Source organism: Dufourea novaeangliae, unplaced genomic scaffold, assembly GCF_001272555.1.
Source record: "Dufourea novaeangliae isolate 0120121106 unplaced genomic scaffold, ASM127255v1 scaffold99, whole genome shotgun sequence".
Classification (NCBI taxonomy): Eukaryota; Metazoa; Arthropoda; class Insecta; order Hymenoptera; family Halictidae; genus Dufourea; species Dufourea novaeangliae.
Window position 1 is genome coordinate 962,396 of NW_015373982.1, and position 18,174 is coordinate 980,569.

Below are 18,174 nucleotides of genomic sequence, written 5' to 3' on the forward strand. Positions count from 1 at the left end.
TGCGTGATCGATACCGAAATGGCGATGCTCTATGGCAACGACGGTCCTTGTGCCTGAAGGTTCGGAACGTCATCGACGTTCCTCGAGGGTGGAGCGTAAGACCCGACAATGGGAAACACAGAGAGCAATGTTTCTAGCGGAGTGAAAAAACAGACGGACTCGTCGTCCATCGTGTTGTACAAATTGGTCGATTTGAAAGGTAGAACAATAGTAATTGTAATAATTAGACTGCGGATTTTAAGAAAAAAATATTCAAAAGGCACCCTATTTGCTCTGTATTGTCGAACAGGAGGCGGTTTATTGGTGGACATGATGAAACGGGCAACGCAAACGAAACAGTACGCTGAACTGGATCACGCGTTGAGGACGAAAGTGGAGCCGTATTTGTACAACAAAGGAAAAGGGAAATGGATCCCGATCGAGAAACTGGTCCTCCTGCGGAACAAAGATCGGCCCAAGCACAAGATGGTAAGGGACCAGAAACGTTTTGCACGTCGTAGGGTAAACCAACGAATGAACACTTTAGAGATTTTGTAACTAATAAAGTCAAACAAATAATCATAATATTAATAAATATTTGAGACATAAAACTTAGAGTTTTTAATGTCGGTACGTTTTTGTAACGTACAGATATAAATTTGGAATATGGGAAAAATGTAATTAATTTAATGAAAAAGAAAATATATAGATTTTATACAATGTTAAGGAAATGAATATTTCTAACCAATGGCGCGAAAATTGTTTGAATATGAAATAAGGAATCGAAATAAATTAATAGTTAATCATTTACTTGTTTTAAAAACTTCATCTACTAGTTTTTATAGATAGTGTTCATTCATTGGTACATGTTCGTTTACTAGTGCACAGGCCCTACTTGATTATTGTCCTGGGCCAATCACGTTGCAGCTTCCGCCGTTAAGGGCTATGGAGAATCCAGGCGATTACGACATAGATAAGGACATGGCCAACGAGGAGGACGTTGACGAGACGAAAATAGGTATACATATACAGGGTGTCCCAAAATAGCTGCGACTCCCAGAAATGAGAGGTACCTGCGATGATTTGAAATAACTTTTTCCTTAGCAAAAATGTTGTCCGAGACTTTGTTAACGAGATATTAACGAAAAACCCCGACCAATCAGAGCTCGGCCGACAGACTCGCGCTGTAATTGGTCGGGGTTTTTCGTTAATATCTCGTTAATAAAGCCTCGGATAACATTTTCGCTAAGGAAAAAGTTGTTTCAAATCACCCCAGGAACCCCTAATTTCCAGGAGTTGAAGCTATTTTCGGACACCTTGTACAACACTTTTATTACACCTTGCATATATATACGAAAAGTAGGCAGTACAATTACGAAACGCGCGATCGGACCAACAAGAATGAATTTTCGTTATTCTGTTCTCCATGTCAGATAAAAGCAAATACAGACTGGTCTGCTGGAGCATGAGTCAAAGGGGCGCGGTTGGAGAATCGATTCTACATTTGTGCATGTTACACGCCACCACTATTCACATCGACCTGGCGAAACGTTTGCTACGTTTCTATCCGAAACTCATCAATGACATTTACATGAGCGACGAGTATTACGGTCAGTTAGGCGAAAAAAAAACGAGTCCAATGACACCTCGATTTTCACACCATTTTTCTTCACACTTTTTTCTGTCGTTCGACAGGCGAAAGTGCGTTACACATCGCGATAGTTAACGAGGATCCAGCCCTGGTCAAGTTACTCCTTGACAGTGGTTCAGACGTACACGAAAGGTGTTTCGGTAACTTTATGTGCCCGGAAGACCAGAAGGCCTCGAGAACAGACAGTTTGGACCACGAGTGGGTATGCGTGACGCCAGAAACCAATTACAGCGGGTAATGTCCTCGCAAAATTGTAAATTAATTATTAAATTGTAATTCTACACGTGAGAATAAACCGAATATCGAGCATGACGAAATTCTGTTGCAGGCTTCGTTTTCGAGTTATCAATGCCTTCCGGTCACCACTGCTACGCAGGTTGCCTGGCTTCAGGCGTTTCTACCCCAAATATTTAATCATCGATAACTTGAAAACAAAGTCTCCTACAGAATTTTCTCATTCATGATTTTCCTTTTATTTTGACACGTAGAATCCACCCCTTGATACTAGAACTACGAAAGCAGTCTAAATAACGGGTTCGTAAACTCTTGTAAAATTGTTTAAAATGTTATAACTAGATTAGGGATGTTTATGCAAATTGACAGTTTTAGACACTCATATATAAAAATAAAAATTATTTTATACCCTGCACAAGAAGCTTCAACATGTTAATAATAACCCATAAAGAGTATCGAACTTCATGAAAGTTTATATTTTAATTTATTTTGAAGATTAGGGAACAATATAAATGCATAAACATCCGCTGTCTAATTATAACAGTTTGTTTCACGAGATTCTTTGCAATTTTTATTACAATATTTGACTAAAAAAGTTACTTAACTTGTAAATCTGTATAGTCTCGTAGACCTGTCATTTGTATCGACTTAATGGAAATCGATAGACATTAATTGTCGGCAGTTCTAGTGGTATAATTTCCGACACCAGTGCACCACAGCGCTAAAGAACTCAAGTGAAGAACTCTGGTCGTGTCGGTTCGCGTATAGGTACGTTTATTGGGGCGAGTATCCATTGAGTTTCGCGGCGTGTCTGGGTCAGGAGGAGTGTTACAGATTGGTCCTGGCGAGGGGTGCAGACCCGGACAAACAGGACACGAACGGTAACACCGTTCTGCACCTGTTGGTCATCTACGAGAAACTGGTGAGCTCTAAAAAACCGCAAAATCAATCGGAACAATTGATCGAGTGATTTCCATCGAAGGCGACGTTCGACATGGCGTACGAAGTGGGAGCCTCGGTGTCGTTAAAAAACGCCCAACATCTGACGCCGTTGACATTGTCCGCGAAGTTGGCCAGAATCGAGATGTTCTTTCACATCTTGAACATCGAGAGGGAGATCTATTGGCAGATCGGGAGCATCACTTGCGCCGCTTATCCTCTGTCCCAGGTGGACACCATTGACGTCACCACGGGAACCATTAATCCTAATTCCGCCTTGAATCTCGTCGTCTTTGGCGTGAGTTCATTGAAAGTCGCATGTTCATAAGATTTATTCCTAAATTTTGTACATTAACACTTGAGGACAATTTGCATTTTCCATTAATCGCAGCAGTGTATTGCTATGTATACAGGGTGTCCCAATTGAATCTGCCGGCCGAACTCTGATTGGTCGGGGTTTTTCGTTAATATCTCGTTAACAAATCCTCGGACAATATTTTTGCTAAGAAAAAGGTTGTTGTAAACCATCCCAGAAACCCTTCATTTCCGGGAGTCGAAGCTATTTTGGGACACCGTGTATCTTCTAAATTCCTTTTGTCTTCTTTTTAATGAAATCTAATTTTATTATAACATCTTCTTCCCGCTACTTGGATGTATATTGGGCGAATTTAATTAGAAGTAAGTAACGAGTTTCTTGCTCGTCCTTTAGGAGAAGGATGAACACCTGGAGCTGATGGACGGCATTCTGATCGATTTACTGAACGCAAAATGGAACACCTTCGTGAAGTCTCGTTTCTACCGTCAGTTCTTCCTTTTCTGTTTCTATTTCATCCTGTCGTTGGTCAGTTTCACTCTTCGTCCCGGACCTTCAACGCCATCGACCGATTCCACCGCAGCCACCGTACCAACCACCGACACCTACGTGTCTCTGATGTCTTCCTCTACACCTGGGTCGATCGAGGTCCCCGACTTTACAGAAATCGCAAATCAAACCTCGACACACCATCGAAATGTAATTCTTGCCGAGTTTGTCGAGAGGCTCGTCGCTGGCAGACTGATCGCGAATTTGCAGACGTCCTTGAACATGACATCCGTCTTCCTCGAGAAGCTTAAGCTCGACATAATCTCCGACGTGACGTCCACATTGAAAGAACGTTCCGTCAGGTCTCGCGAGACGATGTCATCTGAAACGATCTTTGTCGGAAATGGAACTATAAACAATACCGTCGGAAGCACAACGAACCATAGTCTGGACGACACAAATGAATCGTTGTACGATGCCAACGTGTTGCTCGACACCAGGAACGACACAGTTGGCGGCCCTGGCACCGACAAACCGAACGATTGGTACGTGTTTAATAATGACATATTTTTTTTCAAATCAATCTACAGGTCGTATTTTTTTAGTAAACTTTACCCTTTTTTTTTTAAATTCTTCGTAATTAAATTTTCTATCGATCGTTTCGCTAAATACAAACAAATGAGCAACGAAATTGGAAATTCAGGATCCGGACAGATCGATGGAGAATTTAATTACGAAGAATTTAAAAAAAGAAGGGTCCAGTTTACTAAAACATTACGACCTGTAGACTGATTTGAAAAAAAATGTGTCTTTATGGACCACGGTGCGCCGCCCAAATACATTCTATTCGCGACTATTTACCGTGTAAAGAGTGAAAAAAATATGTCTTTATGGACCACGGTGCGCCGCCCAAATACATTCTATTCGCGACTATTTACCGTGTAAAGTTTACTCGTCGTTAGCGCATAGTAAACCAGACACGAATGATCCACGTTCTTTAACACCTCCGTATGGTGTGTGGTGTTCGATTCCGTGAAATTAGGTGGAGTAACCTCAGCCAGGAATGCAGACTGATGCAGCTGGACAGTTTATCAACGAAGATACGAATAATCGCCGAACTGTTGATGGAAATCGCGGCTGCGCTCTACATCTTCGCGGCGCTTAGGGAAGCCAGATTTTTGGGTCTGAGCATGTTCGTCGAGAATCTGGTGAGGCGAGAACGTTATACAGGGTGTAACAAAAATTTTTTATGATCCGGAAATGGGAGACTCGCGCTCTGATTGGTCGGGTTTTTTCGTTAATATCTCGTTAACAAAGCCTCGGATAACATTTTTGTTAAGAAAAAACTTGTTTCAAATCACCTCACGAGTTTTTCGACCATTTCCCAGTCGTCCAACATTTTTGTTACACTCAGTATTATCGTTCTACAATGGTCAAGAAAATCAAAATTTAGCAGGTTCGACGCACGCTTTTATAACAACGAGACGAAATCGTTTTTTTCCAGATGACAGCACCGTCGCGTGTAATGTTCCTGTTCTCATGTTGCATATTATTGTCGTTCCCGTTTCTGAGACTGAACTGTGCCGACCGAGTTGAGGACATGCTCGCGGTTGTCGTGATGTTGACCACTGCGCCGTATTTCTTGTTCTTCTGCAGAGGCTTCAAGACCGTCGGCCCTTTCGTCGTCATGATCTACAGAATGATCATGGGTGACCTGCTCCGTTTCGTTTCCATCTATTTGGTGTTCGTGATGGGATTCTCTCAAGGTAGCCTTGGATGGAAACGAATATCCCTTCGAAATAGCACATGACGCCTTGAAGACGGCTTAAAGGCGTCTTAGACCTAAAATAGCCGTAAAATCAGAATACGTAGTCATATGGCAACCGTTGAAACGAAATGGTTACACGCTCGTATTACGTGTCTTATTTCATTTTTCATCGATAATACAAATACCATCTCAGGAGATTAATAACGATCTTACGAGATTCTAGTCGAACGATCGATGTGGAATCTTCTAAAATTTTCTCGATCCCCGTCGAGTCGGTTGTTCGACGGATCTTTCGCAAATCGTTCACGAAATTACAGCGACGTTGAAGGAACGGACCGCGAGCTTACCATATGACCTAATCGTCTGTTTCGTCGTAAGAGAAGCGACATTGACACAGATTATCGCATCGCGGTGGAAGTTGTGAACGAAATGGCTGGTCTCAGACCGAGACACGGCGCCAACATTCTAATATATACTCGAGTTGACACTCCGACTGAACGAGCCCAGTTATTATACAATTGAACCGTGACACGATCTCGCCACCGGATCATCCTTCTTCCTACATTTCGCTCGCGGTCTTTCTCTTTCCGTTGCTGATCGTTTCTTCCTTGTTCATTTTTTCTTTTCAGCCTATTACATCATATTTTTGTCGTTCGACAATCCGAATACACCGGAGGGTGTCGACGACTCGATAAACAATCCTATGCCCTCGCCAATGGAGAGCGTAATGGCGATGTTCTTGATGAGCATGACGAACTTCGGCGATTACTACAGCGCTTTCGAGAGAACAGAACACGAGATGGAAGCCAAGGTACATATATACAAAGGCACATATGTATATTAGTATCAATTATTATTCTAGGATTATTTTTTATATTATTACTTCCGGTGGAAGCATCGGTAAATGAATACGTACCAGTGAATGAACATTGTACATAAAAACGAGTAAATTAAGTTATTAAAATAAGCAAATGTTCGGTTTCTTTCAGTTCCTTGTTTCATATTCAAACAATTTTCGCGTCATCGATTAGAAATATTCGTTTCGTTCACTGGTGAAATCTGTATTTCTTTTTTTTTAATTTAAATGAATTACACTTTTTCCTATCTTTCGAATTGAAATCTATACGTTACCGAAAAGTATAGATAATTAAAAAATCTAATTCCCAGATAGCACATGACGCTTTAAAAACGCCCGTTTTACGGCTGTTTTAGGTCTAGGCGCCTTAACGCCTTCTTGAAGGCGCCATTAGGCTTCATGTGCCAAATTTTTATTAATATTATCATTTAAAATTTGACTGTAATAGTTACAAAATCTCCAAAGTGTTCATTCATTGGTGCGTTTACCTGTTTTGTTTCATTCATCGCGAACGTCGTGTCCCTGTCGTAGTTTCTGTTTGTGCTGTACATGGCGATCGTGGCGATTCTACTGGTGAACATGTTGATAGCCATGATGGGGAACACGTATCAAAAAATTGCGGAAACAAGAAACGAATGGCAGAGACAAGTACGTACATCTTCATACATCCATTTCGCCAGCTTCCTTTAGCAGGCGTTCTTCTCACTAAAATTCATTTTACAGTGGGCACGTATAGTTCTAGTGGTTGAGAGAGGCGTAAGTCCGGAGGAAAGGCTGAAAAAGTTGATGGACTATTCGCAGCCAATGTCCGACGGTCGAAAAGCGTTGGTACTTCGTCTGAACCAATCGGTAACATACAACGCAAGTATAGTATTTATGCCATTGTTTTTTTTTCTTTGTTTCATCTTTTATCCACGCATGTCCTTGTTCATATTTACGCTATCTTCCTATCAAAGGTATTTTCCCGTTAAAATAAATATTATTATTATTATATATCGTCTTGTTTCAATGGACAAACGACCCAGCGTGAAATGCGTCTCTTTCTAGGAAGAGGATAAGGAAGAGATGAAGGAAATTCTAGAAATGAAGAGAACTCACGACAGACTGTACAAGAAAAGACAAGAGAAAATGGCTATGGAGAAGGCTCAGATTCTCCAAGACAATGTTATTTCATAGATCGAAATATCCTACATAATAAACGATGGAACCTAATCTGGTCTTTTTTCTAACCTCTCTTTTATTCAGACTTTCTTCTTTGTTACACTCGGTAGCGATTCGCGCGCCACCCCCAAAACCGTTGAGTGCTCGTTAACGGTAACCATAGGAACCGCGATTCGTGGGACTATTCAGTAACACCAGGCATTCGGAAGAGTAAAATGGATAAAATTTCAAAAAATTCGAGTAAACTGACTACGCCGATCGATTATAAAAGTTTGCAAATGGACCTCGAAGAAGCGGTCAGAACAGACGAAACGTACAAGTTACAGAACGACGCGAAGCTTAGAGCAGTCGAACAGAATGTGCCTACGTACGAGGACTTTCGCCAAATGGTAACTGAATGCTGCTAAATACGTGTATCGATAGATTTTCAAACAACTCTGAAACTCGAGAAAAATTCATATTACCAGGTAAACGCCGCACATCTCAGACCATTGAAACGTGACGACTTCCAGCGTAACGGATCTTGGAATACTTTCGTCTGTGTTCGTAACCCGCACTGGACCCCGGCACATGAACAATTTGACGTGCAACGGTCCGAGGCAAAGAACAGTGAAGATCTTCAGACGAACAAACTACCGTCCAACTGTGAACAGTTTATTCGAGCTTGGAAAAAGATCGACGAATACGACGCGAAATTTCGTTATCTTCAAAGTCTCAAGTATGTCGGAAGAAAAATCTTACGTGACCTCCCAGATAGCACAATGACGCCTTGAAGACGCCCATTTTAGGTCTAAATCTAGAAATCCTGTTAACGTGCTCGAACGTTGTTACAGAAACGTCTTGGGAGACACCATTTTTCATACAGAAATTCCTTCGACGTTGTTTGCCGAACTAATAGACGTATGCTTGCAAACTACTAAGGTCACGAACGATATCGATAGCGTCGTTGAAATTTTACGCGTCCTAAGCAAATGCAATCGATTTCAACTGACGCTGCATTTTATGGGGGACAGCGAAAGGAAAACTTGCATGCAATTGTTTCAGTCTTTGATCATCCACGCAGAACATCGAGACAAACAGCTTATAGAGGCGATCGAATCACTGGGTATAACTTACGGAATCGCACAGCACGATCTAAAGCATCCTCAAATATAAGGTGTTAACCAGATGTTTCACGTTGCAATGCGGGACATATCCAAAAAAAGAAAAAAAAAAGTCAACACATTTTTTAGAACACCCTTTTTTCTTAGTTTACTTAATTGTGCGTCATTAAAATGTGTTGGATCTGTCTTTTCGTGTGTTTATTCATATAAAATTCACAAAAAAATATACTTATCGTAAACTATACAGATATGCTTTGAATCCTGTAGATCACGATGATAAAGCTATCGACTCGCAGCTCACTGATAGAAGAATGAAATTATTTGAAATTGTCCGAGTCGAAAACGTGAATCGAATGTATTTTAGACTGCAGTGACGTCTAGTGACCAGCTCCGCAAACTATGCGTTGCTGACGTCACCTGTCCGAAAAATGGGATTGATTGACTAGTAGCTTGGTCGTTTTTCCGTAGATGACGCCACGGATTTCTGTCATTTAGTTCGTCATTATACGTATATGCTAGTGAACCAAATACTAATTACAAACGTTTCATTAACAATCGTTTACGCATAACAACAATTCACCGGTCGCTAATCCGTCATCAGTGGAAAGGACAGATATCGCTGAATAAAACGACGGGAGACAGTACTGATTTCGTGGGATCTATATACCAGATGGGGTGGACAACTGTTCGGAACGTCGATGAACGAACACTGCAATCAAATTTTTGTTGTCGCATGAAGCCTTTCGAAAAGATGTAAGCATGCGTACCGTCCCGACTCCGAAAGGACCATGTGATCGTTTATTGCCTAATATGGCCGCGTACAATCGGAATAACACCAGTCCGCGAGAATATCGTCATCGTAGCCGATCAATGTTTATTTTAAAAATCGATCGAACTTCCGAAAGCTCGAAGCGAAATGACACGTAGAAAACGTAGTAACGAATTCTTTTGTTGTCGCCGTCCGAAAAACGTTTCGCAATACAACGTATGCGTACGTACGCGTAAAGGCCCGATCCTGCATGTGTGCGTATGTCCGTACGTACGCATGGTTTGGTAAACAAAACAGAAGAGTCTGACCGTTCGAGCAAATGTCAATTTGTAGTGCCCTTTGGAGTTTCACCATCGAGATAGTAACGGCGGAATGTTAACTGTAAGATATTGTGAGATTATCTAATCGAAAACGTTACCATAAAGTACACGCGAAAAAAGATAGACACCTAACATTTACGACGCACCTACACGCGTGCTGTGTACATATATAGTTAGACGGTGTGTAACCACTTTGAGATCACGTGACGCGTATGATATCCCTCCGTAATGAGGAACCCGCCGACAAGTATCTATACCGAATACAACTTCTACCGTTGAAAGGAATATACGCACACATCGCACTATTGTTTGATACCCTGTCAAGATAGAATACTAGTATACGTTTACTCGTGGTAAACGAAGAGAGATTATTTTTCGAGTGACTTGTCAAGAATATGCGGTTAGAAGAGATGCCATTGCGTTTAAGCTCGGACGAGCGGGATTTTGAAATGGACGAGGAAACTGATTATCTTCTTCAGCCTTCCGAAGATAGTATACGACTCCTAACTTCGAGAAGGCGACGAATCAACGATTGTTCCCTATTTTTCAAGAATGTTCTTTGCGGGTAAGTTCAACGTTTTGGTGCTCGAAACCACGAGTATCGAAGGGGAAACGGCACAAATAACCATTCGATCGACGTGATGCACAGGACCAACTGTTAATTGCAATGGTAGCCAACATGAGAAATGATAAAAACCCAACAAATTATCTTACGATGCTTATATATGCTCGACAGTTACTACTGTACGCGTACGTGTTTTGACAAGACGGTGTATGTCGATTTCCTAGAGCGCTATAGCAAATTTCATAATTACCAGATATGAATTCCTTGTTCGCAAAAATAGTGCCGAAAGTCGATGGTAATGTATTTTCGAACAGGTATCCGCGGAAAATTTGGAAAAATACAACGAGGTGAGTATTGTTAGTCGGTTCACCGTTGCAACTGGGTAGGCGAATTCGTCTTGTAAACGTGTGCTTCGTGGATGATATGATGTCACAACAGAGTAGTGATTATCAACGAAAGATTTGTCGAGCTAATATTTCGCAGCGTAAGAACAGAGAATAAAAATTTCTTGTATGGTTTGCAACAAAGAAATATCCAAATGGAGACTCAAAGTAATGTTATAAGGTTATCGAAAGAAGATATACCGTTAATATCTAAACCACGAAATGACAACTCGTGGACAAGGTGACGTACATCTTGGTTTGAGTAAAAAGATTGATCCCTTGCACCTCCGATCCTTCTAATTATATAGTTAAACATTTGTCGACTTTATTTATGATACTTAAACTGGTTTCAATTATTCTTTTGGTGAAAAGTATCGTCAGCCGTATTTTTAGTGTTTCGACTCGCGATCGTTGTACGTGATAATAAATATAATTGATTTGATAGTTACTATGTTTGTCTAGATAAAAAAACAATTGTATGATTTACACTACGTTATTTGGTGTCTAGTTCACTTTGTTTTTGCATTTATTACAGATGTTGCACCTGGATGTGGAGGAGGTGTTGTAGAGAACGTGAATTAAGAGCCAGAGTTATTCACATCGGTCAGTCCATGCATGAAAAATTTCCAACAAATGTCATAAGAAATCAGAAATACAATGTAGTCACATTTCTGCCATTGGTAAGGGTCATTGTCAAACATTGAAATGCCACATTACATACAACTGGGAACATAATCTTTATTTCTCTATATTTCAGGTTCTTTTCCAACAATTCAAATTCTTCCTGAATCTGTACTTTTTGCTTATGGCAATATCTCAATTCATACCAGACATACGAATAGGGTACTTGTACACATACTGGGGACCATTGTGTTTTGTGCTAACTGTTACCATTTGCCGAGAGGCAATCGATGATTTCAGACGATATAAAAGGGACAAAGAAGTTAATGCCCAGAAATATTACAGACTGGTTAAAGGTTTCGAGGTGCCAGAATTGGTACCAAGCTCCAAGTTGAAAGTAGGCGATTTGGTAAGTAGTCGGGTAGAAAGAATAAAAGAGCCCAGACGAATGTAAAGCGTACAGTATACAGAATATCTTTTGTTTATATGTTATAAGGTAATCGTCGAAAAGGGTCAGCGAGTCCCGGCGGATTTGGTCTTGCTGCGTACGACTGAAAAATCCGGAGCGTGTTTCGTCAGAACCGATCAATTGGATGGAGAGACCGATTGGAAATTGCGGCTGGCTGTACCCGTTACACAAAAATTAGAAAGCAACTCTCAATTGTTTGATATACGAGCGAGTATCTACGTTGAGAAACCACAGAAGGATATTCACAGCTTCATAGGAACGTTCACGAGAGTGGGTTATTAAATGTTTCGCCTATCTTTGAATATTACACGCAATTTATGCATCGAGAATCGTTGTATGGCAATGGTTTTTTTTTTTGCAGGGCGACGGATACAGCACCGAAGAAAGTTTAGGTGTAGACAATACATTATGGGCAAATACGGCTGTTGCGTCGGGTTCGGCTCTCGGCGTTGTAGTATACACAGGACAGGAAACCAGATCTCTCATGAATCATTCGGCTCCGCGATCGAAAGTGGGCTTATTGGATCAAGAAATAAACCAATTGACAAAGGTACGCCCCTTTCGTAACCAAGGGAAACAAACTGTAATTACGTTGTTACTTTTCACCGATAATTTTGCAGGTCTTGTTCTGCGCTGTGATCGGACTTGCGCTAGTAATGATGTCTTTAAAGGGATTTAATGGGCCATGGTACCGTTACATGTTTCGTTTCGTTTTATTGTTTTCCTACATAATCCCTATCAGTTTGAGAGTAAATTTGGATATGGGAAAAGCCTTCTATGCATGGTGCATACAAAGAGACAAAGAAATTACTGGAACGGTCGTAAGAACGACCACCATACCGGAGGAACTCGGCCGTATTTCGTACCTGTTGAGCGACAAAACTGGCACGTTAACGCAGAACAAAATGGTTTTCAAAAAGCTACATCTGGGCATGATATCTTACGGTCAAGAAACATTTGACGAAGTGATGAACGTGCTGAAGGCATGCTACACTACTACCTCGGAAACTTCGCCGATGAAACAGGCAGCGTCTGTGCACAGTGGAAAAGTAAGACGATCGGAGAGTACTAGGATATACGATGCAGTACATGCTTTAGCGTTATGTCATAACGTAACACCGGTTTACGACGAAGTAACTAAACCCACGAACTTGGACACAGTCAGTGTACAAACCGGAGAGACGGAGGATTCTGGTTCCATTCAAAGGTAACTAACCGTAAAAAACAAATTGTATTCTTTTATGGTAAAATTGAAATTTTCGAATTTTTCGTCGTTTTAGCCAAACTGAAGCGGATCAGCATTATTATTTACCAGAGCAAAACCGGAATTATCAAGCTTCCAGTCCGGACGAAGTAGCGTTAGTTAAATGGACGGAAGAAATGGGATTGGCTTTAGTAAAGCGAGATTTGAATTTTATGCAACTGAAAGCTCCAAGCGGGAAAATTTTAAACTACACGATTCTACAAATATTCCCGTTCACATCCGAGACGAAAAGAATGGGAATAATAGTGAAAGAGGAGTCCAGTTCTGAAATAGTGTTTTATCTGAAAGGAGCGGACGTAGTAATGTCCGGGATAGTGCAATATAACGATTGGCTGGAAGAAGAGTGTGGCAACATGGCTCGTGAAGGTTTAAGAACACTCGTTGTTGCCAAGAAAAATTTAACGGAAGAACAGTACCTCGATTTTGAAGCAAGGTATACTTCCACCGATATCCTACCAGAAGAAACAATCACTAAAAATGGTGCCTTAAACCGGAAAAATATTCTTCTTTCAGGTACAATGCAGCGAGAATGAGTGTTAGCGATCGGGGTCCCCGAGTTGCCGCAGTAATCGAGAGTTTAGAAAGGGAAATGGAGTTACTATGCGTAACTGGAGTCGAAGACAGACTGCAAGATAAAGTGAGGCCAACATTAGAACTTTTACGAAATGCTGGAATCAAGGTGAGCGTGTTCCGAGAAATTCAATTGCGGCTCTTCCTTCCACTAATAAGTTTCTGTCTTTCGATTGACTTTATAGATTTGGATGCTGACAGGGGATAAGTTGGAAACGGCGACTTGTATAGCAAAATCTTCGCGTTTAGTCTCAAGGACACAAGGTCTTCACGTTTTCAAATCCGTGATAACGCGAGCGGATGCACATTTGGAGTTGAACACGTTTCGCAAAAAGCAAGACTGTGCCTTAGTTATCAGTGGAGATTCTCTGGAAGTATGTTTGCAGTACTATGAACAAGAATTTCTGGAACTAGCCTGCGGTTCACCCGCTGTTGTCTGCTGTCGATGTTCTCCCACGCAAAAGGCCGAAGTCGTCAGTCTTATTCAAAGACATACGGGAAAACGAACCGCAGCTGTTGGCGATGGTGGAAACGATGTGTCCATGATACAAGCTGCAGACGCTGGTAGGTTATGTTCTCCAAATATCTCTATGAGATCTCATCGAAATTTATTACTAAATTCTGTTTTGACGAATATTGGTACGTAGGCATAGGTCTTGAAGGTCTTGAGGGAAGGCAGGCATCTTTGGCCGCAGACTTCTCCATTTCCCAGTTCAGTCATTTGGCTAACCTTTTACTGGTTCACGGCAGAAGAAGTTACAAACGTTCCGCTGCTTTAAGTCAGTTCGTTATTCATCGTGGCTTAATTATTTCAACCATGCAAGCTGTGTTTTCTGCGGTGTTTTATTTATCTTCGGTATCCTTGTATCAGGGATTTTTAATGGTGGGGTACGGATCGATTAGCTAATATTTCATTAATCATCACTATCGTCTAATATACTTTTAAAAATATAGTAATAACAACAGTGTAATTCTGATTCATATTTTGCAGCTACGGAACGATATATACAATGTTTCCAGTATTTTCTTTGGTATTGGACAAAGACGTGTCAGGAAAAACTGCGCTCACTTATCCGGAACTCTATAAAGAACTTAGTAAAGGTCGATCATTATCCTACAAGACATTTTTCATGTGGATTTTGATAAGCATATATCAAGGTGATTGTGCTAGGGAGTTCTGCTGATAATTATTTCTCTTTTCGTTTACTGAATATATTAACCGGCTGAATTGGTATTTTTAGGTGGAGTTATAATGTACGGTGCGCTTATAATGTTTGAGGATGAATTCATTCATATAGTAGCCATCAGTTTCACGGCTCTCGTTTTGACGGAATTAATTATGGTAGCTTTGACTATCAGAACGTGGCATTACATTATGATACTTGCGGAGATATTCTCCTTGGCGTTTTATTTGTTGTCTCTAATCGTTTTAAAGGACTACTTCGGTATGTTTCGTTGATATACATTGAACGTACAAAATTAATCTATACACGTTTCCGAAAAATCAATTTAACTGTTTGTTTTTCTATTTTGTCGCAGATGCTGAATTCATCAAGACTACAGACTTCTTGTGGAAAGTATTGTTAATAACTTTAATTTCGTGCATGCCATTGTACATTTTGAAATTCTTACGAAAGAAGTTCTCACCTCCTAGTTACACTAAATTATCGTAAGTTTCGGGTACAATAATCTCAATATACGAAAATACATCGTACGGAAAGTTGAAAATCTATCTGTTTCGCACGAAACAGATACAAAAACAGAGTTACAACTTATTATTTTCGATTTTTGATTCGAGTCCTTTGCTCAGTATCATACAGATAAACTTCCATTTTGCAAATGTTCGCACTATTTTTCTAATTATCCTACCGGTAGTCAACTACGACAGATTCTACAAGTTCGATGTTAAATCGTAACTGTAAACAAAATTTACGAACTTTCTGTATACTGTTATTCAGTTATTACAATGAGCGTTTCAACTGGACCAAGTCGATGAATCGAATCAATATTATTTTTATTTTGATATCTCATTAAAGATGAATTATTCCACTATCTTGTTAACGCTTGAGTTTGTTATAATCTTTGCTCTATTTATTCTAATATAAGTTAAAACACATTGAAATTCTTATAATTGTAAATAGAATCTTTGAATTTTAAATCGTGTTTTTTTTTAAGCGTACGTTACGTTATTGCTTATTTATAGACATTAGTCACATTCTCTTCCAGGAAATGTGTTCGTGCAACGTACAGCATTTATTTATCATCCATATTCGATCATACCATTCACAGTATTTTTTATATTAAGTTTCTAAACTTCGAGTGATTATCTACTTGAATGCACGTAATGCGTTATTTGACATTTTCTGTTACGTATTTAGCATATTTCGAAAATTATTTAAAGCGAAATTTTATTCTTTTTTTTTATATAAATATACAAATTAAGTGCTGAAAGAACTATTTATTTATGTAGTAATTGTGTAATAAAGTGTATCTGTTTTATTTTGAGAATACGAGTGTTATTTGCAAGTATAATGTGATTTAATGGACTTACTGTGAATACGCAACACTATACAAAAAGAATACCATTTTTTATATTCAAGCGTACACTGTAAGCATGTAGACATAACTGTAAGTATTGTTAGTGCGCAATGTTAACTAAACGTAATGTATCATAGACAAAATAATTTTCTTAGGCGAATATTATTTGACCAAATCACGTCTTTGTAATTAATTAATGTGCAAATAAAACAGTATATTTCTTTGTCCGACTAATTCTTTACTTTTTATTGTTTCCATTGATGGCCTGTGTACAATGGTATGGCACTGAAATAATAACAGATCACAGTGCTATGTGTCTCAGCTTATTTATTATGTATTTCATCTGACTGTAACATGTAGGCACTCAGTAACATGTTGTTTTATTCGGTCATGAACTTTGTTTACTTCCCTTTTTATAAGCGTACGTTCCATATGTCTGTACACTATAGTGTAACAATGTGATACTCTTTTGGTTACAGGATGAGTATACACATCTTTTAATATAACTTGTTCTACTCTATGGTTAGCAACATCCTGTATAATGTCATAAAAATCATTTGGCGAATAAGATCCGTCTTCGGGTAACCAGAAGCTTACATCATTTTTGCACTGAGGATAAATGCTAATCGGCTATAAGGATGATATATGATTATTGACTTTGGATAAAGTGTTGGATACTTTTGTAAATACAAATATGTTTTTTCATTACCTTGTACTGTACCATTGTATTAGGATCTTCAAATTTGAATTGATTCAAGAAGCCACTATCCTTGCTCCAAAATAACCTGATATCAGGAATATTGTACAGACACATTGCTAATCTCTCTAAACCCAAACCAAATGCCCATCCAATGCGTTCTCCTGCTCCTGCAGACTGTAAAATTTCTTGTCGTATAATCCCACATCCTAACAGTTCGAGCCATTGATCTTTATAATAAACTTCTAATTCCCATGAGGGATGGGTGAATGGAAAATACTGTTCAACCCATTTGCACCTAATGTCTAGAAGGAAAATTCAAGATTCTGTTTCATTGATGTTGCACTTTTCTGCTAAATTATTTATTTATAATCAGTCTACCTTTTCCAAAAAGTGTCTGTGCTAATCCAATTAAGGTATTCTTTAATTCGTGTTCCATTATTTTTACAGATTCTAGAGTATGACAACCTTGTTTTTCACTACTCTCTACACCTCTGTGCTCAAATAGTCTTAACCCATCGGGATCCTTTGTATTTGAAAATACCTCTTGTACTGTACATAATCTAACACCATCTGCTTGATGAAACACAGGATAATGCACACGATCTATTTCATCTTTACGATAAACATCCCCAATTATAAGAAAATTATTTAATCCCATAGAAATTAGATCCGCTTGATGCGCAGTTGTATGAGCACGTAACAAAGTGTTCTGATTTATATAGTAACAATCTGTTTTCTTCCTACTTGGGTGATCCTCTGGTATAAGAAGAGAATCAAACTGTTGAGCTGTTGTGACTATAGGAGATATATTGTCGTGTACACTGAAGATTGAGTTCCCAATACGATTGTAAAATTGCTTATAAAAATAATTAACAATTTGTTGACGTATATGAGATAAAGGATGATACTGAGTAACATGCAGGTTTCTTCCAAGTTTCGAGATAATATTCAAAGAAACATTTGTCCATGCATCCCGTAGATAATTGCAACCAAGCACAGTTATTTCATTGTTTGTTCGAGCTTCTGCATTTGTAGTTAAAAATCTGTGCACCAGTGATTTCATACAATTTGACCGAAGTTTTCTGTAACTATAAGATAATACTGTAGGTATTATACATGAAATTTTTTATTACTTAGTACCACGACATTGTTGTGAATCGGTTGTAAATAATTGATAAACCTTGATATCATTGTGATACAGTAATCCTATTTATCATGAGTATAGTGACAAAAATGATATTCTCCGCTGCAATCCCAATACAAACAATTTTAACCAATTTCCACAGAGTATACATTTCTTAAGTACAGTAAGTACATGTACAGTATTGTTACAAGGATCAATTGTGCCAACTACAGGTAAAGTGAAGTATTGTAATTAGAGATGGCGTGAACTGTTACTTGTGAATCACTCGTGATTCGTCACGTTCGTTCCCAATCACGATGATTTTTCACAGTGATTCGTGATTTCTCGTGATCGTTTCT

At 39.3% G+C, this 18,174-nt stretch overlaps 4 protein-coding genes across 6 annotated transcripts; 3 read left to right on the forward strand and 1 right to left on the reverse strand.

Annotated features, from left to right (window-relative positions):
• Positions 1-108: 108 nt before the first annotated feature.
• On the forward strand, positions 109-7,405 carry LOC107187136 (transient receptor potential cation channel subfamily V member 5). Its single transcript, XM_015575145.1, has 14 exons — positions 109-199; positions 290-468; positions 907-997; positions 1,413-1,589; positions 1,675-1,864; positions 2,633-2,786; positions 2,847-3,101; positions 3,513-4,150; positions 4,648-4,813; positions 5,110-5,371; positions 6,003-6,184; positions 6,761-6,877; positions 6,953-7,078; positions 7,277-7,405. Exons 1-14 carry the CDS (start codon positions 109-111, stop codon positions 7,403-7,405), a joined length of 2,757 nt encoding a protein of 918 aa, XP_015430631.1.
• A 200-nt stretch (positions 7,406-7,605) lies between these two features.
• On the forward strand, positions 7,606-8,545 carry LOC107187137 (coiled-coil domain-containing protein 103). The gene is made up of 3 exons (XM_015575146.1): positions 7,606-7,779; positions 7,858-8,108; positions 8,224-8,545. Exons 1-3 carry the CDS (start codon positions 7,606-7,608, stop codon positions 8,543-8,545), a joined length of 747 nt encoding a protein of 248 aa, XP_015430632.1.
• Positions 8,546-9,218: 673 nt separating this feature from the next.
• Positions 9,219-15,433, forward strand: LOC107187174 (probable phospholipid-transporting ATPase IIB). Of its 3 annotated transcripts, none has more exons than XM_015575190.1 (13): positions 9,219-9,246; positions 11,066-11,210; positions 11,288-11,560; positions 11,648-11,890; positions 11,982-12,170; positions 12,241-12,827; positions 12,901-13,317; positions 13,398-13,563; positions 13,640-14,018; positions 14,102-14,342; positions 14,446-14,612; positions 14,696-14,899; positions 14,994-15,433. In XM_015575190.1, the coding sequence occupies exons 1-13, from the start codon at positions 9,227-9,229 to the stop codon at positions 15,125-15,127; spliced, it is 3,165 nt and encodes a 1,054-aa protein (XP_015430676.1). In that variant the 5' UTR covers positions 9,219-9,226; the 3' UTR covers positions 15,128-15,433. The 3 variants fall into 3 exon arrangements, with proteins under 3 accessions (XP_015430676.1, XP_015430674.1, XP_015430675.1); XM_015575188.1 differs by lacking the exon at positions 9,219-9,246 and adding an exon at positions 9,978-10,147; XM_015575189.1 differs by lacking the exon at positions 9,219-9,246 and adding an exon at positions 10,623-10,771.
• A 785-nt stretch (positions 15,434-16,218) lies between these two features.
• Positions 16,219-17,951, reverse strand: LOC107187253 (probable phenylalanine--tRNA ligase, mitochondrial). Its single transcript, XM_015575292.1, has 4 exons — positions 17,873-17,951; positions 17,071-17,780; positions 16,702-16,994; positions 16,219-16,622 (listed from the first exon to the last, which is right to left on the reverse strand). The coding sequence occupies exons 1-4, from the start codon at positions 17,881-17,883 to the stop codon at positions 16,332-16,334; spliced, it is 1,305 nt and encodes a 434-aa protein (XP_015430778.1). The 5' UTR covers positions 17,884-17,951; the 3' UTR covers positions 16,219-16,331.
• Between the last annotated feature and the right edge of the window lie 223 nt (positions 17,952-18,174).